At 37.6% G+C, this 16,985-nt stretch overlaps 1 protein-coding gene across 1 annotated transcript in view; it reads right to left on the bottom strand.

Moving 5' to 3' along the window:
* DPP4 (dipeptidyl peptidase 4) overlaps positions 1 to 16,985 on the bottom strand; it is a 38,996-nt gene that overhangs the window by 3,746 nt on the left and 18,265 nt on the right. Inside the window, exons 12-23 of the mRNA XM_014880883.2 lie at positions 16,850 to 16,894; positions 13,762 to 13,866; positions 13,593 to 13,660; positions 13,354 to 13,407; positions 12,775 to 12,899; positions 11,779 to 11,826; positions 11,205 to 11,303; positions 9,145 to 9,214; positions 7,376 to 7,570; positions 6,430 to 6,484; positions 4,492 to 4,591; positions 2,916 to 2,980 (exon numbers count right to left, since the gene is read on the bottom strand). Coding sequence (XP_014736369.2) covers positions 2,916 to 2,980; positions 4,492 to 4,591; positions 6,430 to 6,484; positions 7,376 to 7,570; positions 9,145 to 9,214; positions 11,205 to 11,303; positions 11,779 to 11,826; positions 12,775 to 12,899; positions 13,354 to 13,407; positions 13,593 to 13,660; positions 13,762 to 13,866; positions 16,850 to 16,894 — 1,029 coding nt within the window. The remainder of the gene's footprint in view (positions 1 to 2,915; positions 2,981 to 4,491; positions 4,592 to 6,429; positions 6,485 to 7,375; positions 7,571 to 9,144; positions 9,215 to 11,204; positions 11,304 to 11,778; positions 11,827 to 12,774; positions 12,900 to 13,353; positions 13,408 to 13,592; positions 13,661 to 13,761; positions 13,867 to 16,849; positions 16,895 to 16,985) is intronic.

Here is a 16,985-nt window from a genome sequence, read left to right as displayed (position 1 = left end):
GCTGAAACTGAAGGTCTCTCTCCCTTTAGCATATTCTCAGATAATAGAACAAATGTCAAATCAGTACAAGATGGCATATTTACAAAATTGTACCCTGTTTTGCATAACCTAATGATGCAGCAGTTCTTAAGGACTGAACATTTCAAATCTGCTAGAAGAAGATTGCCAAATCTATGACTGTTTCAAACACTTGCCAAAAGCATATCAAATTCAGAGTGAACTGCAAAATAATGTTCTCACAAGTTGAACAGTCTCTTCGGTATGCTTTACATGGCTACTGCGTCTGACCTCCAGAGCTCTGCCCTGATTCAGTCTCAAGTCTTTTGCATCAGGGATGTTTTTTCCAGGCTGCCAGATTCTCTGCCATTCAGCCTAGGATCCTATTAGGAGCACCACCCATGCTTGCTCCCCTCTTTTACAAAGCTCTAATTTTTAATAGTTTACAACTACCTTAAAAGACACTGAATATCCCCAATTAGCCCACTTAGAAGTGTGAGTTGTCCCTCAGACTTGACTCCTGACAAACAATACTTAACATTTCAGATTCTCTGCCTCCAATAAATCTAAAACCTAATGTCACAGTAATACAAAGGTAGGATGTATCCCTCTTACCACAAGTAGTTTCTTGAGTCTATATATTCAGTTACTAATGATATTCTACATGTTTGGAATGTGCCTAGCAGTGCTCATCTTCTCTAAGCAGGTGTGTACACCATCTCATTTCTTTTAAATCAGGTGCATACTACAGTTTATGCAACTTTTCACTTTTCATGCCAGCTTTACAGCAATGCAGCAGGATAGAGAATATATGATGCAGCACACAAACCTGACAGCACAGAGTTAGCAGTGCAAGCTTTAACAGCTTCAGCTGTATGTACTAGCTTTCAGTACAGATTCTGCATTCACCTCAAAAAACATTCATTTCAGCAAACAGCTCTTGTCAGTGTCAAGGAGCCAGGACGCTGGCTATTGGGACTGGGACATGGAACAAAGGGGCTGTAAGCCAGGAACCGGGCTGAAGTCAGTAAGGGTCTTCAGCAATAACAAAATCCCACAACGCTTTCACTGAGGCTACGTGAAAAACAACAAACTCACTTCTCAAGCTACGCCACCCTCTAGGTTAAAAGTCAAGTCCAAGCACTATATTATTTGGAGATTTTAACAACAGATGAGGATTTAAGTTGCATTTTCCTTTCTCTAGGAGCAGCAGCAAAGTGTGACAATCTGATCTAGGCAATTACTCCTCTTCCATCTAGCCACCATTCTCCCCAATTAGTCCTCTGAGTAACACATTTGAAACCTTTAGCTCTTTGGTACTGGCAGTTTCAACGTGGCCATTGCCAGCAATGGATACCATGCCAAGAAAATCCGACTCCTGGCTTGAAAGGATTAAACAGTCCTCTGTTGCCATCTGTGCCGTGAAGCTGGTGAGTGACTTTGTGCACCCAGAGCGTTAACGTTCGTTCTGCACAGCGACAGTAACTTGTATTTACATTGCTACCTCGCAGACCTCCTACTGTTCCACTGCCTTAAAGAAACACATTTGGAAAAAGGCAGGCAGGCGGCTGCAGGCTGCTGGTCAGTGCCTGCTGGGCCCAGTAGCTCAGTGGTTAGAGGAGGGAGACACAGACACAGCACCGAGTTGTCCAGCAGTCACTACAATTGTCCCCACTCTTGACCAAAATGTCTCATATAGCAGTTGACAACACTAGAGTACTGTAAATTAACGTCAAACCACATGTTTCAGTACATATATGTGTTTTTATATGTTTTGTCATACTTCTAAATCAATGCAATAACTCCCACCCTTTTTAATACCCGACACTTTTTAAATGCACACAATCAGAGCTAAACTGTCTTCTACCCTGCTTACCAACCCAAACACAGAGATTGCTCTATCTCCTCCTCTAACATCAGTGTTTGCCTCCAGCATCACCATGGCTGGACTCTTCTGTGAAACATTCCAATAACCAGGCCACAAAGTACCCCTCAGATTCCTCACAGTTCTCCCATAGCCACTGTATTTTCACCTAGGCCTGAAGTTTAACAAAACCTAACACAATGTTTGGCTCCTCTGCCCTATGCCCAGCTACCTGTGACTTCAAAAAGCCCTTGAGACAAGAAAAATCATCTGGCACATGGAAGAGCAAGTCAAGCAATTGATTAATCGTGCTGTAACAAGGATGAACAATCTACATGCAATTTGCTTTCAGTAGGACACATGGAAATTCCTTCACTTCTATGCAAACACTGGTCATATTAGAACAAATTTTTGAACACCCTGTGTTTATGGAGATCAGGCTAACATTTCAGTCCTGACACTGCTGGCTCTCAGTTGGTCTGCAATTTGATACGATCGTACTACAGACAAATTTGCCTACCTGTCAAAGTGTTCTAGTATTGAGGAGATTGTGATTTCCCTGGAAAAAACTTGCAGATTCCTCAAGCAGGGAAATTCACACAATACCCATTTTTAAAAAAAAGTTCATTTCAGAAAGAATGGGAGTACATTTGTTTTTGTGAGAAATGTTTAAGATAAAGCATACTTTGCTCACATACATACAGATTTTAAAACAAATTTCTTTCTTGGTGGTTAAAACAAAAGTTTTTACAGCTTGTTGACAGTCTGCAAAGTAGTCAAATGGAACTGAATTTATAAAAAAACCAAACCCAAAACACCCAACACACCAAACAACAGAAACCCCACATCATTCACCAAGAAGAAGGTGCCTTGTGCAAATCCAAACATGTGAAACTGCAGCCTCTAACAGCGCAGTGCAACAGTTCTAGCAGGAAAGAAGAAACAAACTTATGTCTCCCCACAGGGAAAGAACTAAACTGTTTAAAGAACAATACAGCAGTTTAGAAATGAAACAACATACAAAAAAAATGAAATAAAGTGATTTCTTTCTTACATTATAGTTCTTCAGATTATCATTTTCTGTAGGAAGGCCCATGTATCGCTCTGTGTATATTGAATCTGAAATTTAAAAAATCCCAAAATTAGAATCTGCTACTTAATTTTCAGTCTGTCTACCATCAGTTCTACCGATCGATACAAGCAGTAACAATGCATACTGGAAATCAGGTTTTCCACAATGAGGGGAGTAGGTAACCATCATTATTCAGAATAGTTAATCTTCTTGTTGCCATGGACACCTGAATGCTGAATATTAATATAGTACTTTGTGTCAGTGTTTCCTTATTGTTATTCTTTCAGTAATCCTAAAATTATTACTGAAAATGTTGCAGTAAATAACTAGCATCTGAAAAAAAAATCTTATTTATCTAAATGTTTACTACCAAAACATATAGTAGTATATTAGGATTCAGTTTGCCTGAAAAAAAAATATTTTCCACATGTTTTTTGTCATTTTACCATTTGCAGATTTGCTGCTTTGTTTTAAGCCATACAAATTAATGCTCTGCTGCCATATTCTAATATCCATTTGACTTCTCATCAGAGTTGTTGCACTAGAGGTTTTTTATGCTGAATACGTATGCCTCCATAATCCTTCATTTAACAAGCTAAAAGTGGGATTTTGGAGATCTTGATCATTAAAATAATATTTCGTTGTCATACTGTAATATTCATGTCCAAAATGTTATGAAGATGTACCTTGCTATGTCCCCAACAGCTTACTGCTACTGCCTGGCAGTATGATCTGATCTGCTGAATTAGCTATTATACAGCCTCTGTGCTACTTGCAGAATGATAAATTATGCCTTATTTAGCAGAGGTTTGCCAGGGAAAGCTTTCCCTTGGATGTTTTTGGAAAAATAAAAATGAGGAAAATGTTAAAATGTGTTCAGATTGTCCTAGCACCTATTTATAACTTTACATAATTTTTTTTAATCTGGGAGGAGGGCCTCTATAACTGCATTTCTAGCCTCATGCAACTACTTGAAACCTTATGCTCTAAAGGCTTGAAGCATGTAGAGACTTGTCCACTTGATCAAATTTTTCTCACGTCAAGCTATTCTCAAGATGAATTAGATTTATAAAATCCAAACTTTACATGCTAAAAAACCCCCTGACCAACCAACCTAAGGCAATTCAAATCTTATTCTGTTACTTTGAGAGAGTGAATTACAAGTTCAAGGTTAATCCTCACAGTTCATTGTTATAAGTGAAGTTTCATTTTGAAGACACAAAAATTTGATTGCCATGGATTTCTGACACACAATATTGGTTTCAAAGCAAACACAGACACATTACATCAGTACTACCAATATTACAGTGATTTAACCTGCATTAATGGTCAAAGAGATTACCTGAAGTTATGGAGCTGACTTTTTAGAATGGGAAATAATATTTAGCAAATTGGTTTAATTTCAAAATGTAGTGACCACGAGTTCATAAAAACAGACCAAGTGGCATTTACATGGCATCTAGTAGAAAATCAAAAGCTCTGTGCTACAAATCCACACTTTGCAGCGTGTGCACTGAAGACATATGGGAATCCTTGCAAGGAGGAAGCCCTCACATACCATAATATTGCCAGCGTGACACGGGGGCAACCGCTATTCCACACTTGAAGACGCCACTCCCGGAGCCAAGCGCCATGGAGGTCACATATCCCCCATAAGACTGAGAAGAAAACATTGCTGTTATTTTAGTCAGAAGGGAAAGGATGGGGCCCATCTGCTACACAGTTCATCAGGCATTTATAGGCTCAGCATTTTTCATATTAATGAACTCCATTCTGAATTTGGGTCAGACCTCAGCCAGCCTGCTCAGCCGGGGAAACAGGCATCAAACAGCGCATGGCAGCTGTGGCTCCGATGAATGAGAACTTGGTGGGGGAAAAGGGCGCAAACGCTGCCCAACTGTGACTCAGCTGAGGATGACTGTGCTTGGTAGCACCGTAGGCAGCAGCAAAAGACAGGAAACAAGACACTGCTGAACCGCTGTGTCCCTTCCCGTGCTGGGGGAGTGGGTGGAAGCAGAGCTCTGGCCCACAGTGTGCCTGATGAGTAGTTGCAACAGGCCATCCAAAAATTTATAGCTCCCTTGGAGCAGGCCTATGGTAGCTCGCTCCCTAACTCTCCCCCAAAGTGTCAGGGGCAAGACTGTGACTGGGGAGTGAAGGATCTGCTGAGTCTGTGGGAGGAACTGTGCAACAACACACTCCTTGTGACACACAGAAAATTTACTCACGGTCTAGCCTGATACACAGATGAGTAAATATCTGACACACTTGAGCATCCAGGCAGCCAGATACCTAAACACTGTCACCAACCGCCCAAATGACTGCCCTCACAAGAGTCTGAATGGGTTATTTAGGAAAATGTGCCCACCCACATTCAAAAACAAGAGGTATTTTTGGATCTCATTCCTGCCTTAAAACCAGATTAGAGGCAAAGAGAATTGCATCTTATTTCAAAGTCCTTAAATGTTTGCTCCAACTTCAATTCCTAGGTTGTTCCAATGAGATTAGCAAGGTAACGCATGCACTTAGTAATTAAATGCTGCATAAATGACTGACCTGGCCACAGGAAAGATATTACTGCTGAATGTATGGCAAACAAAATCCATGTACATAGTGATAGGCTATGAGAGGCTGACAATCTAAAAACTCAAGAGATAAAATTTGTTTGCCCACAGGTTCAATGTCCAGGATGCATAATCCCAATGTAGCTCCAAAGAAGAATGCTCTTGCTATTTATCCTGAGGGTCATAAGGACTTAAGATGGCATTGCACCAAATCATCAATTTCTCCAGAAAGAATTTTCCTTCACTTTCCTTTCATTACACATGTGCCTTCATAAAACAGAGATGTTTACCCCCAGAAGAAAAGCTATTAAAGATACCATATTGCCATCAAGCAATTTATTCACTGGTGCCTGCCACCTGCAGTGCCCAAATTTCAGTTAGCAATTCAGCACTGGAATCACTAATCCTATGTACATGCTTAGCTTTGTAGCTGAGGGGGTATGTATATGCTATTAAACTATTAAATATTTCCATCTACTGTGCCAGGTTTTAAAGATCCATCAAGTTAGAGAAATCTGGCCTCCAGTTGCAAATACCACGATAACCATCCCACACAGCTGGCTCGAGTGTAATTTCACATCTTTTTTAAAATCAGTCATCCAACTGAAGAAATACTGCTGAATACATACTTGGATTTTTTTTTCTTTTTAGTATAGGTTCATACTGTACACAGGGACTCGGCAGCATCCGTTGAAATTAGTTTTTAATCCCTCTAGTAGTCCTAATTTCTCTTACAAAGGCTCCTGAATGATTGCAAAAGGGCAATGTATAACCACGCTTTTAGGATGAACTTTATCAGTTCTAGTACTGGATTGTGCTGTGACCCCAGAGGTGACTGACATGAAGCACTACAGTATCTCACACACATGGAAGCACAACAAATAGTTGTTAAAATTAAGTAGTATTCCCGCCAAAATTATTCGAGTACTTACCCAACCCCAAATAGCTATTCTGTTCTTGTCAACAAAGCTCATTTCAGAAAATTGTCTAAAAGTAAGCAGAATAATTAAACACTTAACAGACTGCAAGTATCTGCCCGTCTACAGATGTGCCTTTTTCCTATCAAGTCTGTCTCTTTCTATTGTACAAACAGGCATTTCCCACTTCATCATAGTGACTGCATATGAAAACATCCAGTAATTCAGGCACCTGTGTTGTCAGGAAATTTAGAAAAACATCTGTGCATATGACACTCTGAAACTCCTCAACCCACACTCACTGACATTTGTATTGTATTAGGTTAGATTTCACTACCTGCCTTGTCTTTTTTTTTAAGATGCATAAAAATCAAATTGTAGCAGTAAGGAACAGACAAATACATTTAAAAAGTGTCACCATTAAAAAAAAAATCAAGAAGATTGTGAAATTCTATTTGTTTAAACTCCTTAACTTTTTAAAATCTTACATAAAAAGCCCTGTAAGGTCACTTCAATGCAAATCCAAGGGATCCATAGTGGGATTGTTTGTTTTAGTGAGGTTCTACAAGCATAAACCAAGAGACAAACATTAACTATGATTTAAAGGCTGAGTATTTCTCATACTTTTGTGACAACAGAAACTTGCAAAAAGCTTGAAGTAAAACGTCCAAGTTCTTTGGTAGCATGTTCTTCTACTAATATGACACATATCATCTCTATAAAATCATCTCCATAAAATCAGAGATATGGTTAATTGGTATTACAGCATTAACTCTCTCTTTTTAACCATAAAATGATGGTTGGCCTATAAATGACACACATCAGTGTACAAAATTAAGCAGAATGTTGTTATTTTTTGCGAATATTTTTAAGATGACGATTTGAAACCTTCACCTTTTTTTCCCCTACACAGTAAGCACGCAAAACAAGGAGCAGGTGTTGACCTTTCCCTGTAGCTCACCTGGCTGCTTCTATCTGATCTTCCACTTCATATGTTCCCAGCCTTCTGTTTATTGCGTGCATGATTTCATCCCCTTGGTAGCCGCTGCCCCTGCCGTCGAAGCTGGCCACGATGATCTGCTCTGTGCTTGCCAGGTAAGTCGCCCAGCTGATCCGGAACACTTCGTCTACTTTCTGACTACACGGTCCTGCATACCTAGGGAGAAAATGTCACAAAATTCAGGCATTTACTCTCCACATATTCTCACATCGAGCATTTGAAATATAATTATTGCTGACAATTTTGGCCTTTAAAACAGGATAAACTTTCAAATTAAACTGTGAAAACAAGAAAAGCATCACTGACTGACTCCAACGTGCCACTATAAGGAATATCCTTATTTAAAACTTCAGCTGTTAATCAAGAAAGCAGATTGGATTATTTTATTTTTGTTTTACTCCTTTCTGCTCTAAGAAGATACCTTCATTATTTTGACTTTAAGCAGAAGTCTAAGCCAGGTTTTCTTTTGTTTTGGCACATCTAGTCACCTGATTTTCAAAGTGATGTTCTCTAACTATTTCTATTCCATTCACCCATGATTTATTTGGTTTAAGTCTGAAATCAATAAATAGGCTTCAACTGGCAAAATGAAAAAACATCGTCTGCATTTTCAGTGTCTCATCAGTCTGAACTATTTCTTATGCAGGCTGAGAAAAAGGAAGCAAAACTATAATTTTAACTTTTTACTTTAAAATATTTCAGAAGCACTTGATCACTATGAAATTATACTCTGAGTGCCTTGATGGTAAAATTCTGTGCAGTGCATTTCTTTAGTCACTGTTCAACAGAGTAAGAAATAGAAGAATGGCTCCTATGGCTCTATAGTCCACTTTTATCAGTTTTAAAAGCACAGAAAAAACTACTGGGAATTTAATTCAAGATATGGATCCCTAAACTTCCAAAATAATTTCTGATATTAAAATCACTGTGAACCAGAGAGATTCTGACAAAGGTCCAGGTAAGTCAATAAAAACAGAATCATAACCAAAACAAGTCTTAAGAAGCCAAAAGCACTGGCTGCTCATTAAAATGTCCAACAGGCACATCAAAAAGTGCTACCAAATTGCATTATATAAATTTGTATCTAACAACCAACAGCCAGATTCCTTATACAGTTACCTTTTTGTAAAAAAGGAATAATTTAACATTTTTATATTAATGCATAGCTAAAATTCAGTAGTTAGAAGAAAACATATCAGGATGAACAAAAGTGCCTGAGGAAGACCACACCAATCAGCACATACTCATGGGCTTGTATTTATGAAAAAAAGCCACAGCAAATGCAATTCTGACTGCAGAATGATGTTTGTCAACACTGACTGATAGTCAAATTTCACAGAAAAAATGTAATGTCACAGATACTACTTCAGCTTTAGAATACAAGGCTTATTCAAAGTTTCATTCTCAAATGTGATTTCATCAAAGTTTACTCCAAAGGAACATCACGAGCAGAGAAGGAGGTAAACTAACACGAACATCCTGGCTGGTAAATCACATAGAACATATCTGCCTCAGTGCCACTGCCAGAGTATGCACTCATTAAGCATTACATCATCTTAGGGCACAGGAATCCACCATGAACTGGGATAAACCCCGATTTTTCATTCCATCTTAAAACTACTTCAAGAAGTAATTAGAACACATGCCAGTTTTGTGTTTCCTTATTAAGAACATTTGAAGTAGATGAAAGTGATTATTAACACAACACTACCATGTGATTGAAAACTTACACATCAAGGAGCAGAGGGTACTTCTTTGATGAATCAAAATTAGGAGGTAGAATCATTTGAGACCATAGGTCTAAAAGTGAAAACAGTTTGACTTAGGTCAGCTCTCCAGTGAAATCATTTGACATGCATTACAATTCATACAAGAGCACATTTGAGCCACTCCCCATAAATCAAAGAACAGTTTCATCTGAACTGTCCTAATATATACACGTAGAAGTTCCTAGCTAATCTAGTCATTTTTAAAAATGTTTTGCAATTAAATTAACAGAAAGTAATAAAAACTGGGGACTCAACATGCTGTCTCATGACATTATTCTAAGCTTACATGTGAAACTTGTTATGTCTCTACAGTGGTAAATCTAAAACAGGCTCAAAAATAAAATTTCTCTCCCAGCAGAGGAAAGAAATTCTATATTATTTTGAACCTGACAGATAGACTTTGCTTGACAGTTTGTAAAGCATCCCAGAAACATATCCAAGTATCTATTATTTTTGAAGCAATATTGATTCCAGCTCCATTCACGTTATTCGTCCTACCCAAGTTGGCTGTGAGCTGAACATTTTAAAGGCATATCCTGCAAGTTTTGCAAACTGAATGGCTCAATTGTTCACTCAGGAATTTTAAGAGAACTGATGTTGCAATGCTGATTGACTGCGCTCCAGTAATACTCAGAATGCAAATCTTATAGGAATTTTCCCAGATATAAATATGCAAGCCATCAGAACACTGAAACATAAACAATCTAAATTGAAGACACTAAAACAGTAATTCTAACTTTTGCAAACTCTATAGTCACAGGGGTGGATTTCTTCCCCAATAACCGACATGGACTTATGAGCAGACTTGAAACTTTAAGTAGTACTACATAAATGGATTTGCTTCTCCTATTTTTGATATTAAAAATAGATTCCCCTTACCCAAAAGCTTTTACCCTGAAGACATGAAGTAGTAAGAACAAAGAGGAATAAAAAAAAATTATGAATATACAACTGATAGCATGAAGAACATCTTTAAATCTCCATCTTTCCTGGAAGATTTCATCTTTAGCCCTAGTAAAAATGTGACAGAAATAAGACAGAAAACACAAAGATAAAGAGAGTTATTATATAAATAAGGCAACAGTGAAAGAAGGAAGGCATCATAAAGAACAGTTAGCAATGACTGACCTAACTCAATACGGTTTGTAAAATGGATTCCACTAAGAATATCTGCTCATTTTACCAGGAGGAAGTTTGCCATGAAGAGAAAGCTAGCAGCAAAGGCTGGAGCAAGAACAGTTTAGACAGGTATCACTGCTGGGCTCTCTGATGTTGTTCAGCCTATGAGCACACCAAAAAAATTTCTCTACCTAAATTCTGAGGGGCACCACTCACAAAGCATTAACAGTTCATTTTCTAGCATCTAGGTCCGGTCTGTTCTGAGGTTTATGCAGTCTTGGAGAGTGAATGTGCTTTCAAAAATTATTATTCAATCCAAATCAATTCAATCTACTAAATCCTCCACACAAAGTCAAAGGTGGTAGAGTTGAAACGTTGCTTAAATGTTTTCTCAAGACTTTTCACTTAGACTGTGTCTGCTTTTTCATAGTAACTGAACTTCTCTACTCTCCCAACCTGCTAACACAAACCAAGGGGACTTGCACCTCTAAATCAGAAAGACCTACTTGAATTTATAATGTAATTTAAATTCAGCAATGTTAAAGAGCTTTGAGTTTGGGCCCCAACCTCATTTCTCTTATTTATTTAATGCACTATTAGAGACTTCTGGTTTCAAGTTTATTATAAAAGAAAAACGAGTTAAGCCACTTCATCATGAAAACATGAATTTATAACACTATGGAAAAAGCACGTTCTAGATAAGAACATTTTGGGATTTCAGAAAATAACTGAGAATATTTGGAAATGTCAAAAAAAAATCACCTTGCCTCTAAGTTCTGAATAACTGCAAGAATTCCCATTACACCCATCTGTCCTGTCATGCTCCTCAGCAGACCTTGAATCACTTGGTGAAAAGGGGGGGGAGGTGGGAGAAGAAAGGTAAAAGATGTTTTTGAACTTACTGTATCCAGCTATACTAAGTAAGTAATTTCTTTTTAAAGGCATCTGAATATCTTTCAATGAATTTTCCAGTTCAGTGTTATTTTCCAAGTATCTGAGGACTAAATAACAGAGTAAGTAAGAATCAAAGACTGAACACATTTTTTTCAAATGCACAGGTCTTTAATTATGAACCACTTCAAATATTAAACCCGAGATGATGGCAAGTTAAATTGCAGTTTTAGTTTACTGCAGTTTTTGTTTTTCCTCTCAGATTCAATGTTTACAATATAGTTTTCCTTCAGTTCCTTTTTCCCTGCTTTTTCATCAAAATACCACTTCAGAAAAACGGAACAATTATTCAGTAAATAAGTTATACACTACTTACTGTTTTCTAGCCCAGTGTAAAATAATGTTAAATAAACTCTGAATAAACATATGTCAAGCTATATAATTTATTATTCTGGTAATTATTTGAAATTAAATTTACCCTTGACAACTGACATTTTTATTATTATACTATGCAATGAGAACAAAATTAGAATAAATTTACAGTGCAATTTTCTGGCTCAATATAAATTAAAGACAATCCCATACCTTCATCATTAGTGCTGCTGTGCAGAGTAGACATGGGCAGGCCAGGACCTGTTAAAAGGGCACAAAACCTTCATGTTTGCATGCTGGCTTGAAACACAAGCCTCATAAAGTAACTGGAAATGGGTGAGTCATAAAAGCTCAGAACTTGTTTCCCTCCTGTCTGCTCAAGAAAAATTTTAGGTTAGCAGGGCCCAAATTCAAGCCACAGGATCCCACAAAATGTTAAGACTGTCTCAGAGATGAACCACCTGACTCTGAGGTACTGAAGAAAGGAATTTCCACTCTAGCAAAGTCTATGCCTTGGCTGTGGACAATGGGTTGGCCATCAGGAAGTCACAGGGACCACAGCAGTTGTCTTCAACCATTCTTAAAATCTGACAGAAAATTCCCTGTCCGCTGTATGTCCTTCTAGCCCATGGATTAAGGAAGATCTTGGCATATTAAAAAACAGCATGCATTTCAATTTAAAGTAATTTTGAAGATGGTATCATTTTTCTCATCCTTTGATTAATTTAACCCTTGTACTAGCTACCAGGAGCACTTACAGATCAGAGACAGCCTGCAGTCCCACTATTTACCTTACGATTACATTACTTGGATTTTTTTCTTAAGCAGCACTATCTTAATTTTATTCTCATACATAAAGCACTGCTCTTTACCCAGTCTGCTGCTTGTCACACTTTCAGAGCCTCCAAATTCCTTCTGCAGGCAGAGCTCCCCGTGCATCTCTCGAGGAGATGCACAGTGGACAGGAGTGTTTTGCAGCTCTTTCAGGTCCACTGACAGTTAGAACTAACAAGATTCATCCTAGTAATTTTTGTCAAGGTACTTTTGAGCCTAGGAGGCAGTATGTTTTTCCACTGCCAATACATTTATCCAATGTTATCAACACATATCATTGTTACACAGTACATATCAAGATCCCGACGAAGTGAACTTCACCACCCAACTAATCAGTGAGTCATTTTTATATCAATTAATTTGAGATATACTCACCGAGACAATTTAGCTGATAATACTGTGTGTCTTTGCTGAAGGACACAGAATAATACTGGCATCTTGTGTCATCCAGATTACAGCTAACACATTTAGTAGATTTTGCACTGCTTTCCAAGAGCACTCTGCAAAGTAAATGAGCTTCATCTCAGAGATAATTTTTTTTAAGCTATGCTAAACCAGTATACGTTCTTTAAATAACATGGCCGAATGAAAAATGTTAAAATTCGGAAGTGATAGAAACTGATTCAAAAACTAGAGAAAAAAGACTTTTGAGTTCAATTAATACTGAAATTATAGCAATAGGAAAAAAAGCATGAGAGTCATTTTTAGGGTATTTTTGCTTGAGGATTAGTTGTTTCTTCTCACGATTTACCCTCTTTGTTAACTGAATTTACAGAAAAATATTTCAGTTATTTTTGCAGTTTATATTCTTACACCAATTTTCATTAAATATCCTAAAGAAGATCCCCATTAGGCTGAACATACAAATCTTTAAGTTTTCAACGATTTTTCTTAAAGTTTCTCTTTTTCATTAAAAACAATTTTACTCATATTGCAAGAAAAAGAATTTCTTACTTATAAAGATTTCTTCCTCCTGGCTTTTCACCATTTTCATTACTAATGTAGTATCTATAAAAGCAAAACATACTGGTTTTAGTAAAATATTTACAATATAATATTTAAAGTTTTTATCTGACATCTTTAAATCAGATTTCTAATAAGTTAAGTGACACCTTCTCCCTGTTCTCTCTCTGTGCTTGCTTAGACCCTTGTTACCAGCCCTTATGATAGGCACTTTATTTACAGATACTTACAAAAATTGATTGGTTACAGCTTCTATGCTGATTACTTCCCATTTTCCTGAAGTAACAGCTATTGGAGCCTGGAGCAGAGGAAAAGGCAAGGCAAAAAGTAGAACATGAAACTCTTGATCACCTGGAGAAACACAAGCCAGCAGCGACTGTCCTAGACAATACTCCTCACCTCTGAGCCATTGATGTAATGGATGTGCTTGTAACCTGTTGAGTCGCTGAAGACTTTGTAGTAGGAAGCATTGTCGGGTGCAAAGTGAGGGACAGATGGCTGAAACTTGAACATAAGAGAGACGTCTATTAAAGCGAAAAACAAAACTCCAGATCCAAAGCGATAAATTTAGGTTTTAATATCCCTAACCAGGAGTCTCAATGCTTGCAACAAGGCATGAATGAATTTACTGCAAACATTTTTGCCTTCTGACCTAGTAGGTAGAACCTGTAGCCATCACTCTTAAAATAAACACACCTGAAATATCTTCCCTCTCCTTAAGCAGAATTTCCTCAGTATTAGTCTTGGCAGTGATCCACGAATATCCCTCCCCCCCAGCTCCCCCCATAGAATGTGAAGTACTTTCAGTGGTCTTAAATTTTCCACAATTTTAGGAAACAATATGTGCATCTACTTTCAAAGGGATTGTTTTATTCTGTCCAATGCAGCTGTAACCTGTAAAAATGTAAACTTTGCAAATTCATATTTTTCTTGAATTTCTCACTTTAAAACATGTATTTGTGAACAGATTCTCTGAACTCAATTTTTATTTTAGTTTAACAGTGAAAAATGTCCTGCTCAATTCAAAAAAACACAAGCTGCTTTCCAAAAGAAAATTTTGCTAGTAAGTAGGTGACTACAGAATGATAGAGAACTAAAACTGGAATAATATTTTCATGAAGGAATTATCCATTTACAAATGGATAAATGAGAGTGACAGAAATTAATCAATTTCTTCTATTGACTGCCACTTGAATGTGCTACATATGGTGGAAAAAACAGAGGAATGAAATTGAGCCGAATGAAATACAAGTTATTTCTGTGAGAAATGCCCAAAGGATCTAAATGCTAATTATGTAACTGACACAATGTAACTGCCTTGGAGACCTTATACCCATCTTGAAATGGTGAAACAAATCTGAAGCGTTTTGCCTCTGGTCATTCAGAAAGTAATGACAGAAATGAAGTCTTTCTAACCATGTGCTCCAAATAACCTCTCCATGTTTCCAAGCAATATTTTTGCAAAAAGTAATCTAGCAAATATTTTGCTAGCTTTTCCCTTATTTTTCAAAGTGTGATTTTCCTTTAACTCAACTGGCAAGCCCTAAGAGCTGATGACCTGGAAGCCGTATACAACAATGCAGGCTTTTCTGAGCATTCTTCATTTAAACATAATTTCATTTCCATTAAAAAAAACAAAACAAAACAAAATCAAAATCACCAACAAAAACCTAAAAAGCCTTTCCCCCCCAAAACCATAAAAAACATTATAGATACAAAGAGGTGACTATATGTCTGTATTCTACACACATAGATTTACTTGAATTTACTTGAATTTGTCTACACATATATATGTGCATGTATGCATCTTGCAAATGTATAAAATATTCTTTATCAGTCAAATATAATTTTATCATCCCCAAGGTGAAATTAAAAAAAAGGAATAAATATACCTATCCTATCCCCTCTTCAATCGTCCCTACTCTCTATTTCTTTCTCAAATACAAGAATCGAATAGTGAGATTATCATTCCTTCCAACAGCTCCTAAGAAGTGGGTTGTCTCTTTAAAAGAAACAAAAAAACAACAACCTAGTTTAGTGGCACAGACTTGCATTTTGCCCTCTCATTTTGCACAACTGTTTACAAAGTCTGCAGCTTGATCATCACATTGTCTAATTGTGAAGCCTTTGCTGCAGAGAAGCAAAATGTGTCAGCGTTAAGGCCTTCCTTTCCATATCAAATTTGACAGCAGGTGGGTTGATCTCTCATCTTCATACTGCGGATGATTTCATCCCTGCTGTTGCCTCCCTCTTTGCATTTCTTTAAACTTTCATTTTTGACTTCAAAAGTGAATTAGTGACTAAAGCATAATCAGTGTGTGGAAAATGCGGGAGTGGAAAGTGTACTCTGTGTTCTCATCAAGAACTCTGAAACTCATTTCTCCCTCCAAATCTGAACTTTTGCATCTCTGCTTCACGTCCCCCAGATCTTCTGTGTAGTTCATTAGGTGCCTACTCTCTACCATGTACAAAAGGACTGAGAGGCAGTTTGGAAAGCATCATCCAGACAGTAGCTCTGGCTTGGCAGAAGTGCATGAAAATTTTAATCTGGCCAGTTACATGCATGTTGTCCCCACTTCTCTTTAGTGGATACTTCATGTGGGGGGAAAAATAAATAAATAAATAGCCCCAATTAAAACCTGGAATGGATTGTTGCAACCTGATACACAAAAATTTACTTTTTTCCTCTATGCCTTTATTCCCATACAATTCAAAGGTTACAGAATATACTTCTTAACACATTTTATTCCCTAGCTCCATCTGGAAGTAGCAGGACGACTAGAAAGCAGGTAAGCCAGCACAGCTGGCAACTCCCCAGAACAAAGGGAATTCTGAATCTGGGCTCCTGCATTACTCCCTAACCTAGTGCTACAAAAGCAGCAGGTCAGAGGTTGAAAGGAATCTGGAAAGGGTGCTATGCTTTTAGTAAGATGAATATAAATTCACAGAATTGTACAATGGTGTGGGTTGGAAGGCACCTTGAAGTTCATCTCATTGCAATCCCTCTACCATGGGCAGGGACACCTACTAGACCAGGGTGCTCAAAGCCCCATCCAACTTGGTCTAGAACACTTCCAAGGATGGGGTATCCACAGCTTTTCTGGGCAACCTGTTCCAGCGCCTGACCACCTTCACATTGAAGAATTTCTTTCTAACACCTAATCTGAACCTACTCTTTCAATTTAAAGCCACTGCCTCTTATCCTGTCAACAAGATGCACAGGTCAGAGAGGGCATGGTTAGAACTCCAGCCATATTGCACTGTCAGCCCAGCCTGAGAGTTTGGAACCCATTACCCACAAAAAAATAAAGCTTAACCCCAGGTGTGGGGTGACATTTGAGATATTTTTTTCCTGTACATGTAAAACGCAGCAAGGGAGAAGATTGGATCTACACACAAGAGGCACTGCAAAATGAAACAGTCTCATATAAAATCTTCACAATTATCAGAATTTAGCATGTAGCAGTTTTAGAAATTGAACACTTACTCTGCCAATCCAGCCATTTCTACTTTCTTCAGTAAATTGTTTTTCCTAAGAACGAGAAAAACAAACAATCCCACAACAATTATGTTTATTTAGCATCAGGTTTAGTTTCTACAAATATAAATATACAGATATACGC

The sequence above is a fragment of the Sturnus vulgaris genome, chromosome 7 (assembly GCF_052056855.1).
Source record: "Sturnus vulgaris isolate bStuVul1 chromosome 7, bStuVul1.hap1, whole genome shotgun sequence".
In the NCBI taxonomy this organism is placed as follows: domain Eukaryota; kingdom Metazoa; phylum Chordata; class Aves; order Passeriformes; family Sturnidae; genus Sturnus; species Sturnus vulgaris.
The sequence above is the reverse complement of the archived record's forward strand: the minus strand, read 5'-3'. Positions and strand labels throughout refer to the sequence as shown.